The 21,169-nt window shown below is 38.2% G+C and overlaps 1 protein-coding gene across 5 annotated transcripts in view; it reads left to right on the forward strand.

Moving 5' to 3' along the window:
- Positions 1 to 10,700, forward strand: part of LOC104115208 (rho GTPase-activating protein REN1-like) — a 30,787-nt gene extending 20,087 nt beyond the window's left edge. For 2 of the 5 annotated variants that reach the window (XM_009625789.3, XM_009625791.3), the window contains exons 7-11: positions 7,018 to 7,131; positions 7,215 to 7,375; positions 7,749 to 7,818; positions 9,171 to 9,380; positions 9,892 to 10,700. In XM_009625789.3, the coding sequence (XP_009624084.1) occupies positions 7,018 to 7,131; positions 7,215 to 7,375; positions 7,749 to 7,818; positions 9,171 to 9,380; positions 9,892 to 10,089 (753 nt within the window). In that variant the 3' untranslated portion in view covers positions 10,090 to 10,700. Of the gene's footprint in view, positions 1 to 7,017; positions 7,132 to 7,214; positions 7,376 to 7,748; positions 7,819 to 9,149; positions 9,381 to 9,891 lie in introns of those variants that run through there. The other 3 variants (XM_009625790.3, XM_009625793.4, XM_070187991.1) reach the window with 3 other exon arrangements.
- Positions 10,701 to 21,169: the final 10,469 nt, after the last annotated feature.

The raw sequence follows: 21,169 nt of genomic DNA on the forward strand, positions 1-21,169 counted from the left end.
CAAAATGCTTCCGGCAGAAATCCCTCTTTTATGATCGCGGAAGTACCCTCGTGATCGCGATGCCTAGCCTGCCAAACCTTCGCGAACGCGACACTGATCCTCGCGAATGCGATGCCTTCCAGCCTAGCCTCCTCTATGAATGTAGCCTTGCCTTTGCGAACACAAAGACCAAACTTCCAGCTCCTAGATCCCTTTCATGAACGCGACTACGACATCGCGAACGCGAATAACAAATCTCCCCCAACTCCAAATAACACTCCGCGATCAAGAAACCTGCTCCGCGATCGCGAAGCACACCAAACACAGCAAAATCTGCCAACTTCAAACATGCTCCAGGTGCTAGCATGCCTGATATTGTATTCAGTGTGGGTTGTGTGCTAGGTTTCAATCAAGCCTAAGAGAATCTCATTTGAAGGCTGCCAAAAGAATTCTGAAGTATCTCAAGGGAAAGCAGGACCTAGTCCTCTTTTATCCTTCAAGATATAATTTTGACTTGATTGGATATGTTGATGTTGATTATGCTGGATATTTGGTAGATAGGAAGAGTACATCTGGAATGACACATTTTTGGGGGTTATGCTTGATCTCATGGGGTACAAAAAAACAAAATTCAGTGGCTCTTTCTACTGATGAAGCTGAGTATGTGGGTGCTGCCTCTTGTTGCGCACAACTGCTTTGGATCAAGCAATTAGTGTAACACAAGTGTGTTTTCCCTTATTGTGTGATAACACAAGTGTTCTCAACATGGCAAAGAACCCGGTGCAACACAAGAGGACAAAGCACATTGATGTGAGATATCAATTCTTGGGGGACAATGTTGAAAAGGGTCTTATTTGTATGAAGTTATGCAAGACAGAGGACTAGGTAATAGATATCTTCACCAAAGCACTAAGCAGTGAACACTTTGAAAGAAACCCTCTGGAGTTGGGGTTAATCAAGCTCAACTAAGGACCGGTCCCTCGATGACTGGCTATGTGAAGAAGAAAAGGTACAATGCTAAAAAGTATTTTCTGGCGATATCTAACTCAAATCTTTACGGGTAGACACACATGGAAGACTCAGGACAAAACAAGTGGCAAATGACATTGCACATCTAGAAGTGTTTGCTCATATTTTCAAAAATTGTCAAGGAACCTGGTTCCTGTGACTCATGTTAGTAGTTCCTTTAACACTTATATGCTTTTTGAACTACTAAGGTGCCATGTCATTAATTTATTCCCGCATCTTCCAATTTATTTTAAGCCCAAACGTTACATCCTCTCCGAACCGACCCATTACCCCGTTTTTTTTTATCACACCCGCTTGTAATCGGTCCCTCTCCTATTTTATAAACCTAACCCATGTCACTTTCCTCATTCAAAAACTCGGAAAACTGTCACTCTCTCTCTTCGAACTCTTCTATCCTCATATCTTCCAAGCCAAATACAACCATGTCCCAACAAGATTCCCAATCTCCCAAACTATCTGAAGAGAACATAACCTTGTCTCCTTCTAAGGCAATATCCCCGTCTGGACCTGAGCCAACTGCCTCACCCACAAAAGCACCAATTTCCACGGAAGCCAACCCTACTATCACTCCTCCCAAACCTTCTGGTTCTGGTCCCTAACAAAGCCGGAAAAGCCAAACACCTAAAAAGTTTGTTTCATCCCCTTCTCCTTTTATCCCTACTGAAAAGCCAGACTCGGAGCAAACAGTGTCCGCCTCTCGATTTCTTCAAAACATAGGGGAAATCAGAGAAAATGATGATGGCATCGAAGTAACTAGTCAGACGACCGCAACAAAGGAAGTAGGGTTGGAGGAACATGAGGGTTCTGGTGCTGCTGCGGAAATGCATGCACCTGAGAGCGATGGAAATCAGACTGCCGAAGGAGATGCTCAAAATACTCCTACTGAAACAGATAATTTACCCTCTCTTCTTTCTGATAAAGGGATAGAGTCTGAGGAGTTTGAGGGAAGTCTAAGTGAAAAGGAAAAAGGGAAGTCGAACTTTCTTGAAAGTGAGGCTGAGATTGTGGAAGGTTTTGTTGAGGCCTTAGGAGCGAGTGGTAGTAGTGAAGGGACTCGGGGGAACTGACTCAAGGGGATCTACAAAGTCAGGGGGAACAGATGACTACGTGCAATACAGGGGAACCAACAGAGGGACCTCATGTCTCTACCCAAGGAGAGTATTGCTCCTACTTGGGACGAGACACCTGGGTTCACAAGGCCTAACCTGGACAGTACTGACACACCCTGTTTGATTTCCCTATTCTGGTTCCTTTAGAGATTGTGTATCTTGAAATGAGACCTAATTCTATTTGTCATTCTCATGGAAGTGAGGAAGTTGATTCTGATGACCAAGCTGTAATAAGTTTTATCACTGCAAGGGGTGGTGCCAACAAAAAGAAGAGTGTTGCTTACAAACCCCCCACCACAAGGCAACACAGGAAAGCTGAGCATGATAATGTTTTGAAGGCAAGTAAGGAAAAGAACAAGAAAAGGAGACTGGTGAAAAGCATGTTAGTTGATGAGGAAGAGGCACCACCGGCAGATGTGGTGGATGTTGATGATGAGGAGGCTGTGAAGGAAGCACCTCCTCTTGTTAGAAAAAATTCAAAGAAAAGTGATGTTAGTAAAGGAAAGGAGCAAGTGTCTGAGAAAGCAATTCTGAATGAAGATGCTGAGGAAGTGGAGAAGGAAAAAGAGGAGAAAAGGCCTCTCAAGAAGCGGACGAGTACTGATGAGGAACCTGGTTCCTCCAAGAAAACAAGGGTAGAACTGTGTGAGTTGGAAAGAAAAGCTAATCTCAAAACTCAAAAGTTGATGTGGGGTTGAGGTTTTTACCCTACGATTGCTGAATAGGCAGGGATGAGAGAACTAGTGGAAATTGTGGAGTTCCAAAAGTGGAGCCATCTTTTTGCACCCCAAAGTCCAAAGGTGTATGAAGATGAAGTGAGAAGTTTTTATGTTGGGTTGTTTGTGGTGGATGAGGCCACATTGTGTCTAACTGTTAATGGGAAGGATTTTCTCCTGGATGAGGACACACTTGTGGAGATTCTTGAAGTGCCCACATTAGATGAGAACAGTGGAAGGAACTGTTTCCTCTGCTTTCAAAAAGCTGGTCGTGAAAATGGAGGACACTCTGTCAGGGGAAAGAGTGTACAAGAAAGCACTTAAACCAGAATACCAGTTGTTGTTCGAGATGGTGAACAAAGTCTTGCTACCTCGAGCTGTGAGGAGATCTACAGCCTCCATTGCCGACCTGGTTCTCATTGAGGTGCTGGCTTCCTTCACTTCTATCAGTCTTACTGGAATCATAATTGAACATATAATGAAGGTGGCAAGCTTTAAGGATGCGAAGCATGGTCTTCCATATGGGTTCCTTCTTACAAAAGTTCTTGAACATTTTAATGTCCCTTTGGGAAAAGCTACTAGTGGCATGAGTTAATGTTGCTGGACTTCTTTTTGCTTGTGCTAATTCTATCGTTCTTTGCAATGATGCCAAAATGGGGAAGATAATTGAGGGGGTAAGTTGAATCAATTCTGGGTAGTTGTTGTTCACATGTTGAGTTTCATAGGGGGAACATGTTGGGAATCTGGTTCTCAGGGGTTTGTCACAATCAAAAAGGGGAAAATTGATAAATTATGCTATTATGGGTTTCGATTTGACAAACTTCATTATGGAACCATATAGGAACCTGATGTGATCAATTCCTTTGCGCCTGTTGCGATAATTGTTCAAACGCTCTCGAGGAACCAGATAAGGAAACATATATGATCAGTTCCCCAACTGTCCTACAGTCAATCCTACAGCTGTAAAACCTGTTTCACTATACCAACTGGCAGGAGTGCAGTGCTGCTAGAGGCCAAACCAAAAGTTGTATTGTCTCTGTCTATTCTCACATGCTCTCTCATATATATAGAACATGATACAAGGTTTGACCTAACACTTGACAATCTGAAAAAACCTATCATCTAAAACCTATCATCTTAAGTGTCAGCTGCCACTGTTTTCTCCAGGTGCACTCAAGAACAAAGCTGCTACAAATCAAGGACCAAATCCCAACACCGAAGATGTCTTGAGTCCTTAAATTTGTTGAGTCTTTATCTTTTGTTCTTTACTTGTATACCTACTCGGCTTTTTACACGTATTTTGTAGGATATTATTCAGCCATGATTGTTTTGGTTGTTTGACTAGAGTTAGTCAAGAGTGTTGCTTTGTAATAAAGTTATTGCAAAGGGTTTACTATAGAGTTATTGTAAGGGGTGGGGATTAATAGTTTAATTCCTAGATTGCAATAGGTTATAATCTGAAGTTTGCTCAGTTTAGTGGAGTTGAAATCCTACTGGGGTAGGTCGTGATTTTTAATCCTTTGAGCATGGAGTTTTCCACGTAAATATCGCGTGTTCTTTACTTACTGCTTGTTTACTGTGGGAACTGGTAGAGAACCTGGTTCTCTATACTGTTTGGTGGACTCCTTGTTTTCTTTCAAGACTGCATGCTCAATAATCTTCAAGACATGGTTTATAACCAAATCATATTTATACTACGTCCCAATAAGGGATTACATCATTCAACTATCCCAATATAATAAAGATTCCCATAGGCATGGAAAAACTTGTACATATAACACCACCTTACTCATAAGTCCGGCTTATCAAAAATAGGATGACGTAGAGTCTAGCGCGTGGCATTGCATTGCTCACCTGCACTTGTAAGGAATAATAAACTACAATTTCTAGGTATCTTACCCATCTAGGCTTCCAAATGCCAACATTTGTCTTCAAATCATAGCATTTATGTATTTGTACCCGTCCGGGCTTCCGAATATTATTTTATATATGTACATATCAATACTAGGTATGGTACCTGTTCGGACTCCTGAATACCATTCATAACTTATGCATGCGTACCCATTGGATTTCTGAAATATCAACATCCAATTTCAAGTAATGGCACACATAGCCTCAACAATTTTATTTAAAACATGGCACAATGGCCTCATGTCACATTTCCATAATCATATCACTTATTAGATTCAGTAAAAGCAAGAATATTCATTTCATGAAATCATAACTGAAGTATTTTGCAAGTTGTCTTCCATAAAACATAATTCAAGATCATATGAGGATTCAATTCATTTTATATACTTCATAAGATAGCTTGCTGATGCAATTTATTCACAAACCATGGTGCGAGCCTGCGAGGTACACTCTCTCTCCCCCACGAGCATACATTCACATTGCAAATCTTGTTCAGAAGCATTTAGAACATGCACTTCAGAGAAAATGCCTCAAGGAAAGTTGGTCTCCGCTTACCTCAATCTCGGCGCACAAACGATTTCAAATAGTGCATCACATCCCAACGACATCAATTCACATAGTTTATAACTCAAGCATGCCATGTAAGGCTCGATCCATTGATTCAACCCTTGGGTATTGGCCTTAAGCCACCCAATTCCAATTTCACAACTTGGGGTGAAATCTCTACTCAACCTAACCATTACCATGTATCGCATAGGCTTTCTGTAGCATTTATGGTCCTGCAAGATCCATCCATATCCACAACCACCATTAATACCTCAACAATCTCCATTGATGACCTAGAGTTAGTATTCATTCTAAACTCACATACAATTCCTAATAAACATCATAAATCATCTACCATCCTCTAACATTTCGTACATATGAAGCCCAAGTAAAGGTTTTACCTCTTGCTGGAAAAATTTAACTTTTTTACTTTTCATTGATTCTTGGGAGATTTAAAAATCTAGACAAAAATTACATGTTTCTGATGTTATGGCTATCATTAATGGACTATAATCACTCTAAAAAACCATAAATACATGGGTGGTTGGAGTTCATCTTTGGGTGAAAAACAGCTCTCCAGGTCATGGCCTAGCCCCTTGCTCTTGTGTTTTGACAAAAATTCCCAATTTGGAGCCTTTATAACTTCTAGACCTTGACAGAGCAAAAGGGCGATCCCGGTTTCATTCCATGGTCGCGTAATCCACTTATAGTAGCTATTGCCGGCAATATGTGGTTGCGCTTTTCCTCCAATCGAAGACCCTTCAGTAAAACACTCATAACTTACCTAGAAACCTCCAAATGACGATTTGTTTGAATTGCTGGAAACTAGACTTAAACTGCTACAATTTCTTTTAGAAACAATAGGCAAATTCTTCCGACATTAAGAGCTGTGAACTTACGCTCTGCGTTACTTTGGACATTTCCCCCCTTGCTCTATTCAAATCATTCCAAACTAACTCCCTCCATTCTTAGACATCATTTTCACGTTCCAAACATATTCCACGCTTCTCAACATGTCATGCACCTATTTTCACAACTTAGGACATGAAAATGAATGTAAGACATAGTGAAATAAAGCTACGGGGCATAACATTCTCCCTCATTCGCATTTCCAAGTCGACGTCAGCTATTCCTCCCCTTTGGCTACCATTCTCACTTTAATACATCCGATATACATATCTTTATCCCAAACATGTTTTTCAACATTATATATAACCATCTACACGTAATATCATGCATTTAACACAAAATCAAGAACAGGTCTAACTTAAACATATTCAAAACTTTATAGGGAGCTACATCACATATGCTCAGTTACCATGTGAGGATTGAAACAAGAAAGAAAAATTGAGAGAGAAACACTGCTTGGATTATTCCCTCAAGCTATTGGAGTTTACATAGTAACGTCTACGTGTTCTACGAAAGCAAAGAGAATCAAAAGTACATAATTGTAGGAAAGGAATCAATCTGAATGAGCCTAACTGATGTATATATATAAAATACTAACAATGTTTACCAGATCCTAACAACATATCATTCCTAATGTGGAAGTATTGATTCAGAATGATGGTCTCGCTAAAGTTCCATGAAAATTCTTCCATCTAAATAGCTAAACTGAGACTATTAATTTTTATGTATTTATTTTTCGTTTAGCGATTACTGTCTTAGAATAGTAAATATAGTGCTAGCCTTTCCCTTAAACATACTGACATTGTTGGTATGGGCAGGTGGCAGAGCTTCAGGAGCAAATGCAGAAGGAGAGGGAGTTAAGGAAACTTCTGGAAGCTGGAGTTAACATGTCTTTGGTCACGTCACCCGTCTCTTCCAGTATTGATGGAATGGTCAGTTTATACTAAACTAGTCACTTGTGGTGAATGGCTGGTTTATGCTGGAAGTGATCATTTTGTTTGTGGTATGGTTGAAGGAAGAGATTGCAAAGATTGGTCAAGCAGAGGCAGATATCAGTTCCAAACAGAGGGATGAGGATCTTAGACTGCAGCGTAATGAACAAGGTGAACAAAATTCCACACTTCGTCGTGATGTGGGAAACCAACCTCAGCAAAGACTAAATTATCAAGGAAAAAAGTAAGGTTCACATCATTTCCTCCTTGTTTCAGATTTGCTTCATGACCTTCCTGTTTCTGGTCAAACTTTGTTTATCTCTACTTATTATGGCTATCTAACTTCCTACTTCTGCAAGCTTGCTAATTAATCTTTCTTAATAAAAGAAAAAGAAAGAAAATGCAAGGACAGAATGATGCTTGCCTCAAAGCTAAATTTGTCTCCATTATGAGCATTTTTATTTTCTGGATGCTTGTGCACAAAGCCTTTTAGCATGTAGGTTTTAGTTTCAAGGGCATTTTGATGCTTCAAAATCATGAGACCACTTAGCATTTCATTTCAACGTATCCTGCTTTATTTTGGTTTCTTATTTTTCATCAACGTGACATTGGTGCAGCAGCGATAAACAGAAGGATGTGGAAACTAATGCTACTTCACAAAATCTTGAGAAGTCAACAAGAGATGAGGTACATGTTTTTCATTGTCTTTTGACCAAAACAGAGTACTCTATCTTAGCAATAATGTAAGGTAGAAAACTGCAAAATCATGCTAATCAGCTGAATTGGTTGAGTATGGCAAATTTGGATGGTTGATATTTTATTGAATCTCTGTACTACATCATCAAGCTCTCCATTAATCATTACTATGTCTTGTCAGAAAAATGGGTACAAATTGTTTAACCATGCAATTGAAAACGATAATCATCTTACTCTTCCGATAATTCTTTATCAGAGGGATATTGTCATGCTACTGCAGCATCTTGACTCTTTATGTATAAATGGTTTAGAATGTACCACCCCATATGCTGTATGCATGACCTGTCAATTCTTCTCATAATTGATGTTTGAAGTACGGAATGTAGTCCCAGAACCAAGTTCTGAACCTCATTCAGAGGATCTTTGTGCATTTCCTTTGACAAAGATTTCCACAGAGAATTCATTTCCGTGAAATGGTCGATAAAACGGAAAGGAAGATGCTCCTTGCCTATTTTTCTTATCATCTCCTCTTATCAAAGGAAAATTATTTTGCACAATACAAACTTTGTGCTCAATGTATGACATGTCTTAACATGCAAATCTTTTCCAAAATGAAGTGGATAAAATATCAGTTATATCTATCCGAAAATTGAACATTTACTGAATTGAAAAGGAAAACGACATAGTTTCTATGTGAACATGGGCAGAAACTTCGTGAACTTTCTATACTGTTGAGGTGTACGAGAGAGCTATGTTGTTTGGACTCTCTGAAAACGTCGTCGGGTGCGTGTTGGATCCTCCAAAAGTAGTATATTGTTGGAGAATCTGACACGGGTGCGGCAGCATTTTGGAGAGTCCGCGCAACATAGCTAGAGAGTTTTTCATTTGCAGATATGTATTTGTACTTCTTGCATATTCTTGAAACAATGCCCTTTACAGTTCCAGACGTGTGTGTGTCTATTTGAACACATGCCTGAATTCCTGTGAGCATTTCAATGTGTTGCCATTTTTAACACCTCTCCTGTCTTTAAAAAACTTGGTCCACTTTTAGTCAAAAGATGCCAATAGAATGGAAAAAACTTAATCTCAAGCACCCTTAGTTTCACTTTCTATTTTGGACTGTAGGTAGTATAAATATAAGTAATGTTTAGCTTGACTTTTTTTAATATACCTTATGTGAATTTGGAATCATTACTTGAGTTTATTGTGATTTTTTCATGTTTAAGTTAGTATGCCTTTGTTCCGCTTGATATAGATGCCTAAAACAAATTCCTTTAATATTTCATGGATTATCAATGTATTAAGGTTTATGACCAATGTAGTTGTAAATGAAACATCTTCAGCATCAGACTTGTTCAAACAAGGCAGATTGTGACGAGGACAAGAAGCATGAATCTCAGTTATCAGGAAATAAACACCTACCTCAGAGTAAGCAATCAGATTCATCAAGCAGTCCCAAATCTTCTGTGGCTTTGGTCACTTCCTCGTCTCTGGAAGCGGGAATGGGCAAGGGGCCTTCAACCAGTGCCAGAAAATCTAGTTCCACAAATGAGGTAAGTTTTACTATTCATTTGAGGAAGTTAGGATTTTTTGTCTTTATTTGGTGGATATGAGCTGAAAGCCTGATAAATCTTTGGTTGAGGAACTTGGTGTAATTTCATAGGATAGAATAACTTCTGCTTAGCAAATTGGACAAAAGCCTGCCTTTTCTTCTCATATCCCTGGATCAAACATTTATATTTTTCAGATCGCCTTGGTTAGACACTTTAAATCATTGAACGTTAACTTTTGGTTGGGGAGAAAGTTAAACAGGCAGATTCATCTATTTTTTGTGCATATGGCAAGATCTTGTTTCTCTTAACATTGGTATTTTACATAAGAAAGCATGCCTACAAATAAACGTTGTATTGTATTTATATATATTGTGTACCTTTTTTAATAAAATCTATTTATCCTTCATATCTTTTGCTTTCGAAGAATTTGCTCCTTTACATTTCTGAATGACAAGGAGCCAATGCTACAATATCTGCATTGTCAAAGCTAACAAACAGGCTCTACTTGAAGGAACATCGGACTCCAGCTACAAATGAGCTCCTAAATCTTGACAAAGGAAATTTTGATCAGCCTGTCCACAACTTTGAAAGAAGTAAAGGGTCTGAATCTCAGCACTCTCTGGACAAATCTCCAAGTCAAACATCTGACAAGAGTGGATCAGATAGCCATCAAGTTCTTCGTAAACCAGATCAAGGAACAAAATCTTAAGACCTTCCAAATTCTGAAAGAGGAAAGCCCGAGAGTTTTCCCAAGTGGGGTTGAACTCTGCTTCCACCAAGGACATGTTTGAGACGATGTATCATCGCATATATTTTTACCCTATTTTTCTACAGAATGCCACATGATTATCAGATAGATGCTTGTGGACCAGATCGGAAGATGATGAGCATGCTTTTTGCATATGATCTTGATTGGTCCGTTGAGAACTGATTGTGATGCCAATGTTGCCTCAGTCGAAGTTCTGAGAATTTGTTGGGCCAAATATGTACAGATCATCCATCAGCTGAGGTGTAATGCATTTGTTTGCAGTGCCACTAAACCGAATTTTGCTTGATTACACAGCTGATACTTTTGTTATAGTTGTATGTCCGGTAGAGAACGAAACAACTATGCCTACTGGATTAAGGTGTAAAATTTTCTTGCAACACTTGTTTCGAGTGTCAATTAGAGGAATGATGTCCCTGAAGTACCTAAGATAAGATAGTTTTGTTTCCATTCAATTGTAAAGAAAGTTGGATGCTTCCACACTTGAGAATTTTTGGAAGACATGATTAGTTATTGCTTCAAATTTATTGTTTCAAGCCGTTTAAGTTTGCCAATCCTGTTCACCTTTCTAGGTTGTCTTGGGACATCCAGGGTCGACTTGTTTTGTACTTTTTGTGTTAAAAAGAAAAAGAATACCTTCGTATATAGACAATTCAGTACGTTTGATAGGAGATAAGAAGAGTCCATAAACACATTATGCACGTCCTTAAGCATCTTGATTATTTAATGAAATGATTATCTGACTTATAAAAATCTAATTTACTGCATCCGAGCACTGCTCAGAAAGTGAAGGGGACATTGGAAAAACTCCATAGCTCAGAAATATCAACTGGTGGTTACTTGGGGTTCTTCGCTCCTCTTTCTCTGTTGCTAGGATAGGATAGATCTATAAACTGCTCTTGCATACTGCCTCCACCCCACAAACCCAGTAGTAAAGCTCATATGAACCATGGCTACATTAATTATGTTCCTAATCAGAGGCGGACCCAGAATTTATAGGTGACAGGGGCACCACTAAGGAAAAAAAAGGAATGGGCAGCTAGGTAGTAGCTAAGGAAAAATGAGGTAAAAAAGACTTTTGAAGTCTTGTGTAAGAATATAGGACACATTATTTGGTTAACAAAAAATGTGTAATTAAAGGGGTTCGGGGGTCGGATTAAAAATAACAAAAGTTGTGGGTAAATATTAAAATTTTCAAAACTTTTAAAAAATCATACTCATTCAAATTATTTCAAATTTTCATTTTCCTCTCCTTTCTCCTCTTTACTTCTTCTTCTCCTTTCTTCTTTCTCTTCCTCATTCTCTCATTCTTCTCCTTACTTTCTTCTTTCTCTTCAACTTTCGTTGTTATTGTTGCTGGTTCGTCCATGCCATCTTCTTCTTCTTCATTTTATTTTTTCCCTCTTCGTCTCATTTTCATCTTCTTTTTTCATTTTTTCTTTTCTTCTAGTGGTTTAAAATATACGAGAAAAATATGAAATTTTACAAAGTATTTTGCAAAATAGCCTCGAGATATTTTGAGACATCCCCCATAAATGAGTATTCTACTGAAACATCCACGGGGATGGTTGAAACATCTCACGGAATGTTTGAAACATCCCCGGGTTGTTTGAAACATCCATCGGGATATTTCTTCTGCTTCTTTCTTTTTTTCTAGTGTTGTTCTCATTGATCTTTTTTTCACAGATGTTTCAAACGTCCCACGGATGTGTGCAGATGTTTGAAACATTTCTCTAGATATTTGAAATATCTTTCCTAAATGTTTGAGGATTAGGAGTGGCGGGGGATAGAGAGGAGCATTGCGAGATGGAGGAACAAGGGGATAAGGAGGAGTGGCGGGAGGAGGAGGAGGAGGGGAGGAGTGGGAGGAGGAGGGGGCTTTTTTGTAAATAAGAAAACTTTGGAGGTTTTAAAAATAGTGTCATTAACCTTAATCACAGAATTGTCTCTTTTACCCCATTCTTAACACTTTTGTCTTAAAAAGTGATACTCCCTCCGTTTCAATTTATGTGAACCTATTTTCTCTTTAGTCCGTGCCAAAAATAATGACCTCTTTCCTTATTTGGAAACAATTTACCTTTATGCAATGATTTATAGCCACACAAAATATATGTGCCTCATTTTACACCACAAGTTCAAAAGTCTTCTCTATTTTCTTAAACTCCGTGCCCAGTCAAATGGGTTCACATAAATTGAAACGGAGGGAGTATAAGTTTTGAAGTGTCTTAAGAAATTAATTCCCCCGTATAGCTAAGAATATGGACCTTTGGGTTGACCATATTCTCCAACTAAAATATGGGTCATTCGGCTATCATATCAAATTGTCCAACTGAAAAACATAATAAAAAAAAACATGGGAAGCAACAATGTATAGTAGCTGAGAATCGAACTCAGGTATTTGGCATGAAAATAGCAGCTCCTACCAGTGCCCCCAGAGTTAAGGTATATACACATATATATAGATAATGTTTTCCAAATTTACTGGGGGGCAGTGACCCCTCCTCTCCATGTGGGTCCGCCTCTGTTCCCAATACCTTGGCCAATTAATGCCACCTGCTAGTAACCCTGTAACTATCTTACGTCCCATCATCCAATTCTGGTAGTGGAGTATAATGGTGGCGGATAGGAACACGTTGAGATGGTCAAAAAAAGGCAAACAAGCCTAAGTAGTGGAGTATATATATTTGATTTTAGGAAAATTTGCCTCCTATAGCAAAGGTATACACCCTATTTATTCAAAACCAAAATTATTTTAAAATATTATTTTCTATAGCTACCTTTTATATTTTATAGCAAAATAAGTATTTATGGTATATACTACAATTGAGGCATGAAATACGCTATTTATGTTTTTCCTCTCTTAGACAGCTGGACATACCTATTTTTAAGGTGATTGTCGTTACTGTATTCATGAATACATGACGTGAATACATGTGAATACATGCGCGTACAGCTGGACTATCCTGTTTTAGGTGCTTTTTACTATTGTATTCATGAATACAGCAGCGCGAATACATGTGAATACATGCGCATACAACTGGACTGCCCTGGTTTTAGGTATTTTTTACTGTTGTATTCATGAATACATGTGAATACATGCGCGTACAACTGGACTGCCCTGATTTTAGGCACTTTTTACTGCTTTATTCATGAATACAACAGCGCGAATACATGTGAATACATGCGCGTACAGCTGGACTGTCCTAATTTTACGCGCTTTTTGCTGCTGTATTCATGAATACATGGCGCGAATACATGTGAATACATGCGCGTACAGCTGGACTACCCTGATTTTTAGGCGCTTTTTGTTGTTGTATTCATGAATAGAATAGCGCGAATACAACGAATACACTACCGTAACAACTGAATAGTAGCTATAGGAAGTAATTATGTATATGGTAGATATAGGAAATTAATAGCCACTAAACAATAGTGGTTTCTGAAAATTCTTCTTGATTTTAAGTGTTTGACTGGTGGCCCAACTAATCTTGTCCAACTAGAGCATTTGTAAAGCTTGAGTTAAAAAGAGTCCTTCCTCCAACCTTCTTTCTGCGTGTTGAGCTGAACTCAATCAAAATTTGTTATAGTATTCAGTTGAGTTAAATTTGGATCAGTCCAATTATGCTTTATTGCACACCAAATTGAACCAAGTGAAAAGGAGTTATGCAATCGAGTCCTAGTCGAGTTTGACTTAGCTTAGCTCTTCTATTTTTTCTTCCTAATGCAAAATTCCCTTAAACTACTATAAATTCGGAAAAACAGTCCGCACATTAACGACTAAGTCGGTTGGAAAAGTCAAAAATTATATTTTTCTTTTAAAAAAAAAAATAAACCGACCGATAGCACTAAAAGTGGGAACTATAATTTCTGACATAATTTCCAAAACACTGACCGATATCTTGAATTTTGCAATGAAATTTAAAAATAAACCATCCAATTTCGGTTAGAAACCTGGAAACAATTTCAGGTAATCGTTCGCTTTCGGTTGATTAACAAGTCAATCCTTTGGACAAAAAGGTCGGTTCTTCTTTTTTACATTAGTATTTATTAATTCTCAGTTTACCGATCGATATTAGTTGGAAATTTAATTAAATTTAATGCTGAGTAAACCGACCGATTTCAATCGATTTATTAGTTAAATATGGTTAAAGACTCATATTACTTTGAAATTTACATTCTACTTAATATAATTAATATCCTAAATAAAAATATAGCACTCTTATTTTGTAATACAAATAATAAAAGTACTAAAACACCTTCATCTTTAAATAATGCAAATAATTTGTTAGTGTTTAGGTATCTTAGAGACAGACACTCAATCGCTTAGACATTTGATCTCAAATTTTACTAATGGACTCAATAATCCGGATCATCTAGTCACTTAAACTGAAGAATGATTCATAGTCTAAATCAAAATAAAGTGATTGGACGTTTTATCCTATGTTCGAGTAGAATTGCTTCAGCAAGATCCACTCAAGTTCTCGATCAGACTACTCACCAAGTGAGAATAATGCATGCACGTGCGTCATACGAAAATATAAAATTTCAGAAGTGGCGAGTTTACTCGAACTTGCTACTCTCTAAAGGTTATATTGATCGACGGTAGTAATGGCATATTTCAAAATATGGTTGTTGGTTAAAGTAGTAGGTCAGTGGAGAATAATGTTCAAGATTTTAGATTTTATGATATGGTTGCGGATGCTTTTGTGATGCAATCCCAATTTGAACCCGATAAATGTGTTGAACAAGATCATAATGAAGAAGCAAAGCATTATTATAAACAATTAGAGGTTGCTAGTCATCCACTAAGTGATGAGAGTACACACTTTAAGTTCTCTGTTGCAGTTAGATTACTAAGTATAAAATCACTGGAATATTTCTCAAGCGGTCATGAACTCTTTTATTGGCCTTATAACTAAACTAGTTGAATCAAATATCAACTTACATGCAGATCTCTACAAGGCAAAAAGATTGGTTTCTAAGTTAGGATTATGTCTATGAGAATTGAATATTATGAAGATGGTTGTATATTATACTATAAATATGATACAGAGTTAGAAAGTTATAAATTTTGTGAAAAGCCTCATTTAAGTAGGTTTTAGTTAGAAGAAGATCGTTATAAAGGCGATGCATTATTTACCTCTTATACCTAGGTTAAAGATGTTGTACGCATTGTGAGTTCCGCTTGGAAGAATTTTATAGGACGTATTGGGATTTTGCTAGTAAATCAAGGAATATTCCATTGAGTTTGTGTACCGAAGGATTCACATCGTTTTCTGTCTCTACGACACTATATTCATGTTAGCCCATTTTTCATACACTTCGTAATCTTCCCCCTAAGATGTGTATGACAAGTTCATATATATTTTTAAATTGTATTATACCCGGTCTCCATAATCTAAAAAGTTTGATTAATTTATATTTTCAACCTTTGATCGATGATCTAAAATAGTTGTGGTATGATGGTGTAGAAATATATGACATATCAACTAAGCAAAATTTTAACTTGTATACTACTTTAATATGGACTATTAATGATTTTTCTGTGTATAAAATATTGTCTGGGTGGATGACTGTTGGAAAGTTAGTTTGTCCTTACTGTATGAAATAGTAAAGCATTCACTTTAAAATATGGTCACAAGCAATCATAATTTGATTGTTACCGCCGGTTCTTGCCAGAGGATCATGAGTTCCATTATATGAAGAATGCATTTAGAAAAAATAAAGTTGAACATAATTTGCCATCTCCAATATTATCGGGTGAGAAAATCTGGAAGAGGGTTCAGAACTTCATTAAGGTTACAGAAGCTCCACCTTCCAAAGAAATCATTTCGCCTCTACACGTATGGATTGCAAGGTATAGGGACTTTCGCACCGGTCGAGTCACTTGATATACCAACTTGTCATGACCCCAACGTCCCACCGTAGAATTTCGTGATAGCACCTAGTCTCTAAGACTAGGTAAGCCTAACATACATGAAAAAATAGCGGAAATAACAATAGAACTTCAAGTTAAACCATCTAGCTAACATAATAGAACTCAATAACACCATTGACAATAACTCCAAAAAACTGGTGAGACTGATTCATAAGCTCTACACGAGTATACTAAAACATCACTAATACATCACTATCTAAAGTATGCAATAGAAAATAAGGACATAGGGTGACTCTGAGGCCTGCGAACGCCGGCAGGTATACCTTGAACTCTCTTATCTGAATGCTCGACTCACTGGTGCCTAGCCAAATATGAGGTACCTAGATCTGCACAAAAGATGTGCAAAAGCGTAGTATGAGTATACCACAACGATACCCAGTAAGTATCAAGCCTAACCTCAGTAGAGTAGTAACGAGATTAGTTTAAGACACCTAATAGGATAATAAAAGAAGCTGATCAAGTATGGTACAATATAATAATGGAATGAGGAAATGAGGCAATGAAGAAATACAACAAGTTAAGCTACAACTGAATTGAAAGAAATAAAGGCAACAAGGGAGGAACACATATTAAGAATACAAAGAAATAATGCAGACGGACACAAGTGAGTTGAATTAAGATAATAACAAGAATCACAACCGAGATACCGCCTCGTATCTCATTTTACAGTCACAATCACAATCTTTCCTTATCCCGTTGTTTGAGCATTAGATTTAGATAGTTTTAAAAATAATTTTTCCGAAATAGCTACACGCACTTTAGCCCACCTTATGTTGTCGTGTGGCTTCAAGTAATTTCCTTACTAGCAACATGCACATAAGTCCTACCTCATGCCACCGCATGCACATTAACCCATATCCTTATACCGCTGCATGCGCATCAATATCATAACATAACCACAACTCGCACCATAAGTGCTCATATGCCACAACTTGCCAAAGAATCAACAATACCAAAATTTCTTCAACAAATAGCCCATGGATCAACCATAATACGTACAACAATATCGACAATAACAAAATAATGGTGAATAGCTCAACAAGAATGATATCTCCACAATTAACAACTTAGCCTCAAGTGATAACAGCTTTTACAACTTCAAAATCAAAACTCAACAAGAAGATATTCCAAGAAAACAGCAATTTTAAGTAAACAATTCAACAATTAAAGAAGTAACAGACAATAAGGGAGACAATAACTTCAACCAAAGCATATAAGAGCAAATAACAAGTAAAAGGCGGAACAAATGTCAACAATGTCAAATAAGGCATGTGAGGGTAGATTATTACATGTAAGGGTAGATGCTGAGTGGGGATTTTGACTACTTATTAGCACTTTTTTGCTTTCGTTTTAGTCCAAAAGCGTTTAATTCTGTTCCTGAAAACTGATGAACTATGCTTAATTGCAGGAATGGTAGAAAATGATCAAAGATGAAATCCAACTCAAGAAGGAGTAATCTGAACCAAGGACAAAAACGGACACATGAGCTCTAAAGTGCGGACCGCAGATTCTCATTCGCGGCAGCAAATTGTGAAGCAAATCCCATCAGAGATCTGTGAGAAGTGCGGCCGCATGCGGCCGCGGTTGCATTTGTGCGGTCCGCAAAAGAGCCATGTGCGGTAGCACTCAAAAATGTGCGGACCACAAAAATAGATAGATGCGGTCGTGGTTCTGAATTATGCGGCCGCAAAAGTCCAATCCTGCCAAGTTGAAGAAAACTGCGGACCGCACATGGAATTGTGCGACCGCAGAACATCAAAAAGGGCAATTTTGTCCGAAAATTCCATCAGTGTATAAATATAATAGTTTCAATTTTTTAGGTCAACTTTTGTAACTTTTGATATCAGCAGTCATTTACTTTGCTTCTTTTAGTAGTTTTAGCTATTTTTGAGCTTTTTGAATATTAGTTTTATCATTTTAGTCATTAATATGGGTTTAATTATCATTTCTTCTTCTTTATCTTCTAATTTGAGCATGAGTAGCTAGATTTTCACTAGGATTGTGACCCAATCCTAATGTGTGAACTTAATGGGTGTTTGATTTATTGCTTGTTTATGGTTGGGTGTTGATTATCTAGCCTTGTTCTTGCTTTTAATTGAAGATTTAATGGTTGCAAATATTATTTCATGCCTAATTGACTAGGTCTCTACTTGAGAAAGAGAGACTTAGTCTAGAAAAACTTGGCTAGCAAGGAATTGAGTCAATCGAGAGATCGATAGACCCAATTAAAGGGCTGAATCTAGAGATAGTATAACTCGACTTGAGCTTATTATCAACTGCTTTGTTCAATACCCATTTGGACTTGATAAAGCTAAATTAGGCAAAATCACTCTCTGGCCGAGAGGTATTGAGTGGATATTTGAGTGTTGATAGCTATAATACACCCCGACAGATAAAACAAGCTTTAAGGCTTACAACCCATTAAGCGAACACCTAGGTGAAGGTCATAGCCCTAGGCCTTTTATATCATTTGAAAAACAACCAAAAATAATTTCCTAGTTTAAATTCGTATTTTATAATCTTAGTTTAAAATTAGACCTAGAAACAAGCCAAGTTTGTGGAAGTGCAATTTATGGTTGGGTGTTGATTATCTATACACTATAATATATATCCCAAAGACCCATACATAACTCCCTATGAAAAATCGACCCTGAATCCTTGTTGGGTATTACTATTGCATCGACCGTTTTCATATCCTCAAATAGAGGAGTGAAATTGGATGAGATCAATTTTTGGTGTCGTTGCCGGATAGCTAAAAATATGGTGTTAGCTATATATTTAGGTGTGTTTTTAGAATATCTTCTTTTCCTTCCTTGTTACTAACCTGTGAGTATTGTAGGTGCAATCATGGCAAACAACGAGTTCGGAAACATAGCCGTGAGGGATGTGGACGTTGATGATGATGCAATGGATGAGGTCCTTCTTGAACCTCAAGCCAATAGATGAGGCCGACTGCCTCAAGACAATGTGCCCGTTCCACCCCCACCTTCACCATGAGCGGCTCCACACCGGGTGTTGCCGAATGAAGGGTATGCAAGTGCTATAGTCCCACCCCGTATTAGGGCGGGCAACTTTCAAATAACCAATGTGATGCTCACTTGGCTTGAGCAACGAGGGTTCTTCACCGGTGCACCGGGTCAAAATACATATAAACATTTGAAGGGCTTCGTTAATACATGTTGGGGAAGCAAACAAACAAATGTCTCCGAGGATGCTTTGAGGCTAAGGCTTTTTCCCTTCTCTCTACGGGGGAAAGATTTAGATTGGTTGGAACATTTGCCAAATCATTCCATTCGTACGTGGGATGAACTTGCACAGAAATTTATTTCAAAGTACTTCTTTCCCGGGCACATGGCAATTCTTCGGGATAAAATTCTAGCATTCAAGCAAGAGCCTAATGAACCACTAGACGAGATATGGGAAAGATATAGGACAATGGTGAAAGAGTTCCCCAACAATGATATGACGGAGAACATGATTCAATAAACTTTCTATCGGGGGATCAATACCACCAACCAATGCATAGTGAATCAACTTGCCGGTGGGAACTTCATGACTACGCCTTAAAGGACAAGAGCATCAATGGCGTTACATGACCATGGGAAAGAAATAGCCGAGTTGACAACCACCATGAACCAATTGGCAAAGGCTCAACTTCAAGAAGTGGAAAACCCGAGGCAAGTCAATGCTATGGAGGGATTCAATGTGATGGTAAACAAGAGAAGACTAAGAAGTCCACAAGTGCAACAAAGAATGGACAATTTTGTGCAAGATGATAGTGGGTTTCATCAAGGAGATTCTTACAATGATCAAGATGAAGAGGTCCAATATATGAACAACTTTCAAAGGCAAAGAAACAACTACCAAGGCCCTAGCCAACAACAATGGAGACCTTCGCATAATCAAAGCAATTGGAATTCTAGCAATCAAGGCAATTGGGATAGTGGCAACAATCAAGGAAATTGGAATGGAAGAAGTAACCAAGGGAATTGTCAAAATAATAATAATCAAAGCAATTGGAGAGGCAACAACCAAGGCGGGTGGAACAACAACCAAGGAAATCGGGGGTCGGGTTTTCAAAGGCCCCCGATTTACCAACAACCGAGCAACCCACCTCCTTATCATTCTCATGGTCCTAGTTCCTCTAACAATGAAATGGGTCGTATTGAGAACATGATCAAGCAAATGATGGAGAAGAATGTCAATTCCGATGCCCAACTTGCTTCACACAACACATCAATCTATAACTTAGAAGTGCAAATGGGTCAAATCTCTCAAGCTTTAAATTCTCGTCCTAAAGGGGCACTACCAAGTGATACGGTAGTGAACCCGAATGGTGGAAACACTACGGGGCATGCCACGAACGTTACTAAAAGAAGTGGAAAGGGTGGGAATGCAACTACCTCAAGCCAAAGGAAACTTGTGAATGATGAGCAAGTGGTAGAAGAATAGGAGATCCCGAACAATGTGGTGTAAGCAAATGATGAAATGCGGATTAATATTGATGACACGGTGGAAGAGACTCAAGAGGATGTGAACCCGTCTAGGGATCATGTGATTGACATACCGAAAATAGTAGTGCAAAAAACTAAGGCACCATTGCCTAAGCCACCTCCTCCCTATCCTCAAAGTCTTGCCAAGAAAAATGGCAAGAATCAATTCAAGAAGTTCATTGATATGATGAAGAGTCTCTCTATAAATGTGTCATTAGTTGAAGCTTTGGAGAAAATGCCCGAATATGCTAAGTTTATGAAAGACTTGGTGACAAAGAAGAGATCGATGAATTTTGAAACTATTAAAGTCACTCACCAAGTGAGTGAAATTGTGCATTCGATGGCTCCAAAGTTGGAAGATACCGGTGCTTTCACAATTCCTTGTACCATTGGAAGTGCCGAATTTGCAAAAGCCCTCTGTGATCTTGGGGCGAGTATCAACTTGATGCCCTATTTAGTTTTCAAAACATTGGGAATTGGGCAACCAAGACCCACATCTATGAGATTAAAAATGGTCGATCGTACAATGAAGAGACCGTTGGGGGTGATTGAGGATGTATTGGTTCGGGTTGACAAGTTCATTCTCCCGGCG

This window comes from Nicotiana tomentosiformis, chromosome 11, assembly GCF_000390325.3.
Source record: "Nicotiana tomentosiformis chromosome 11, ASM39032v3, whole genome shotgun sequence".
Lineage (NCBI taxonomy): Eukaryota > Viridiplantae > Streptophyta > Magnoliopsida > Solanales > Solanaceae > Nicotiana > Nicotiana tomentosiformis.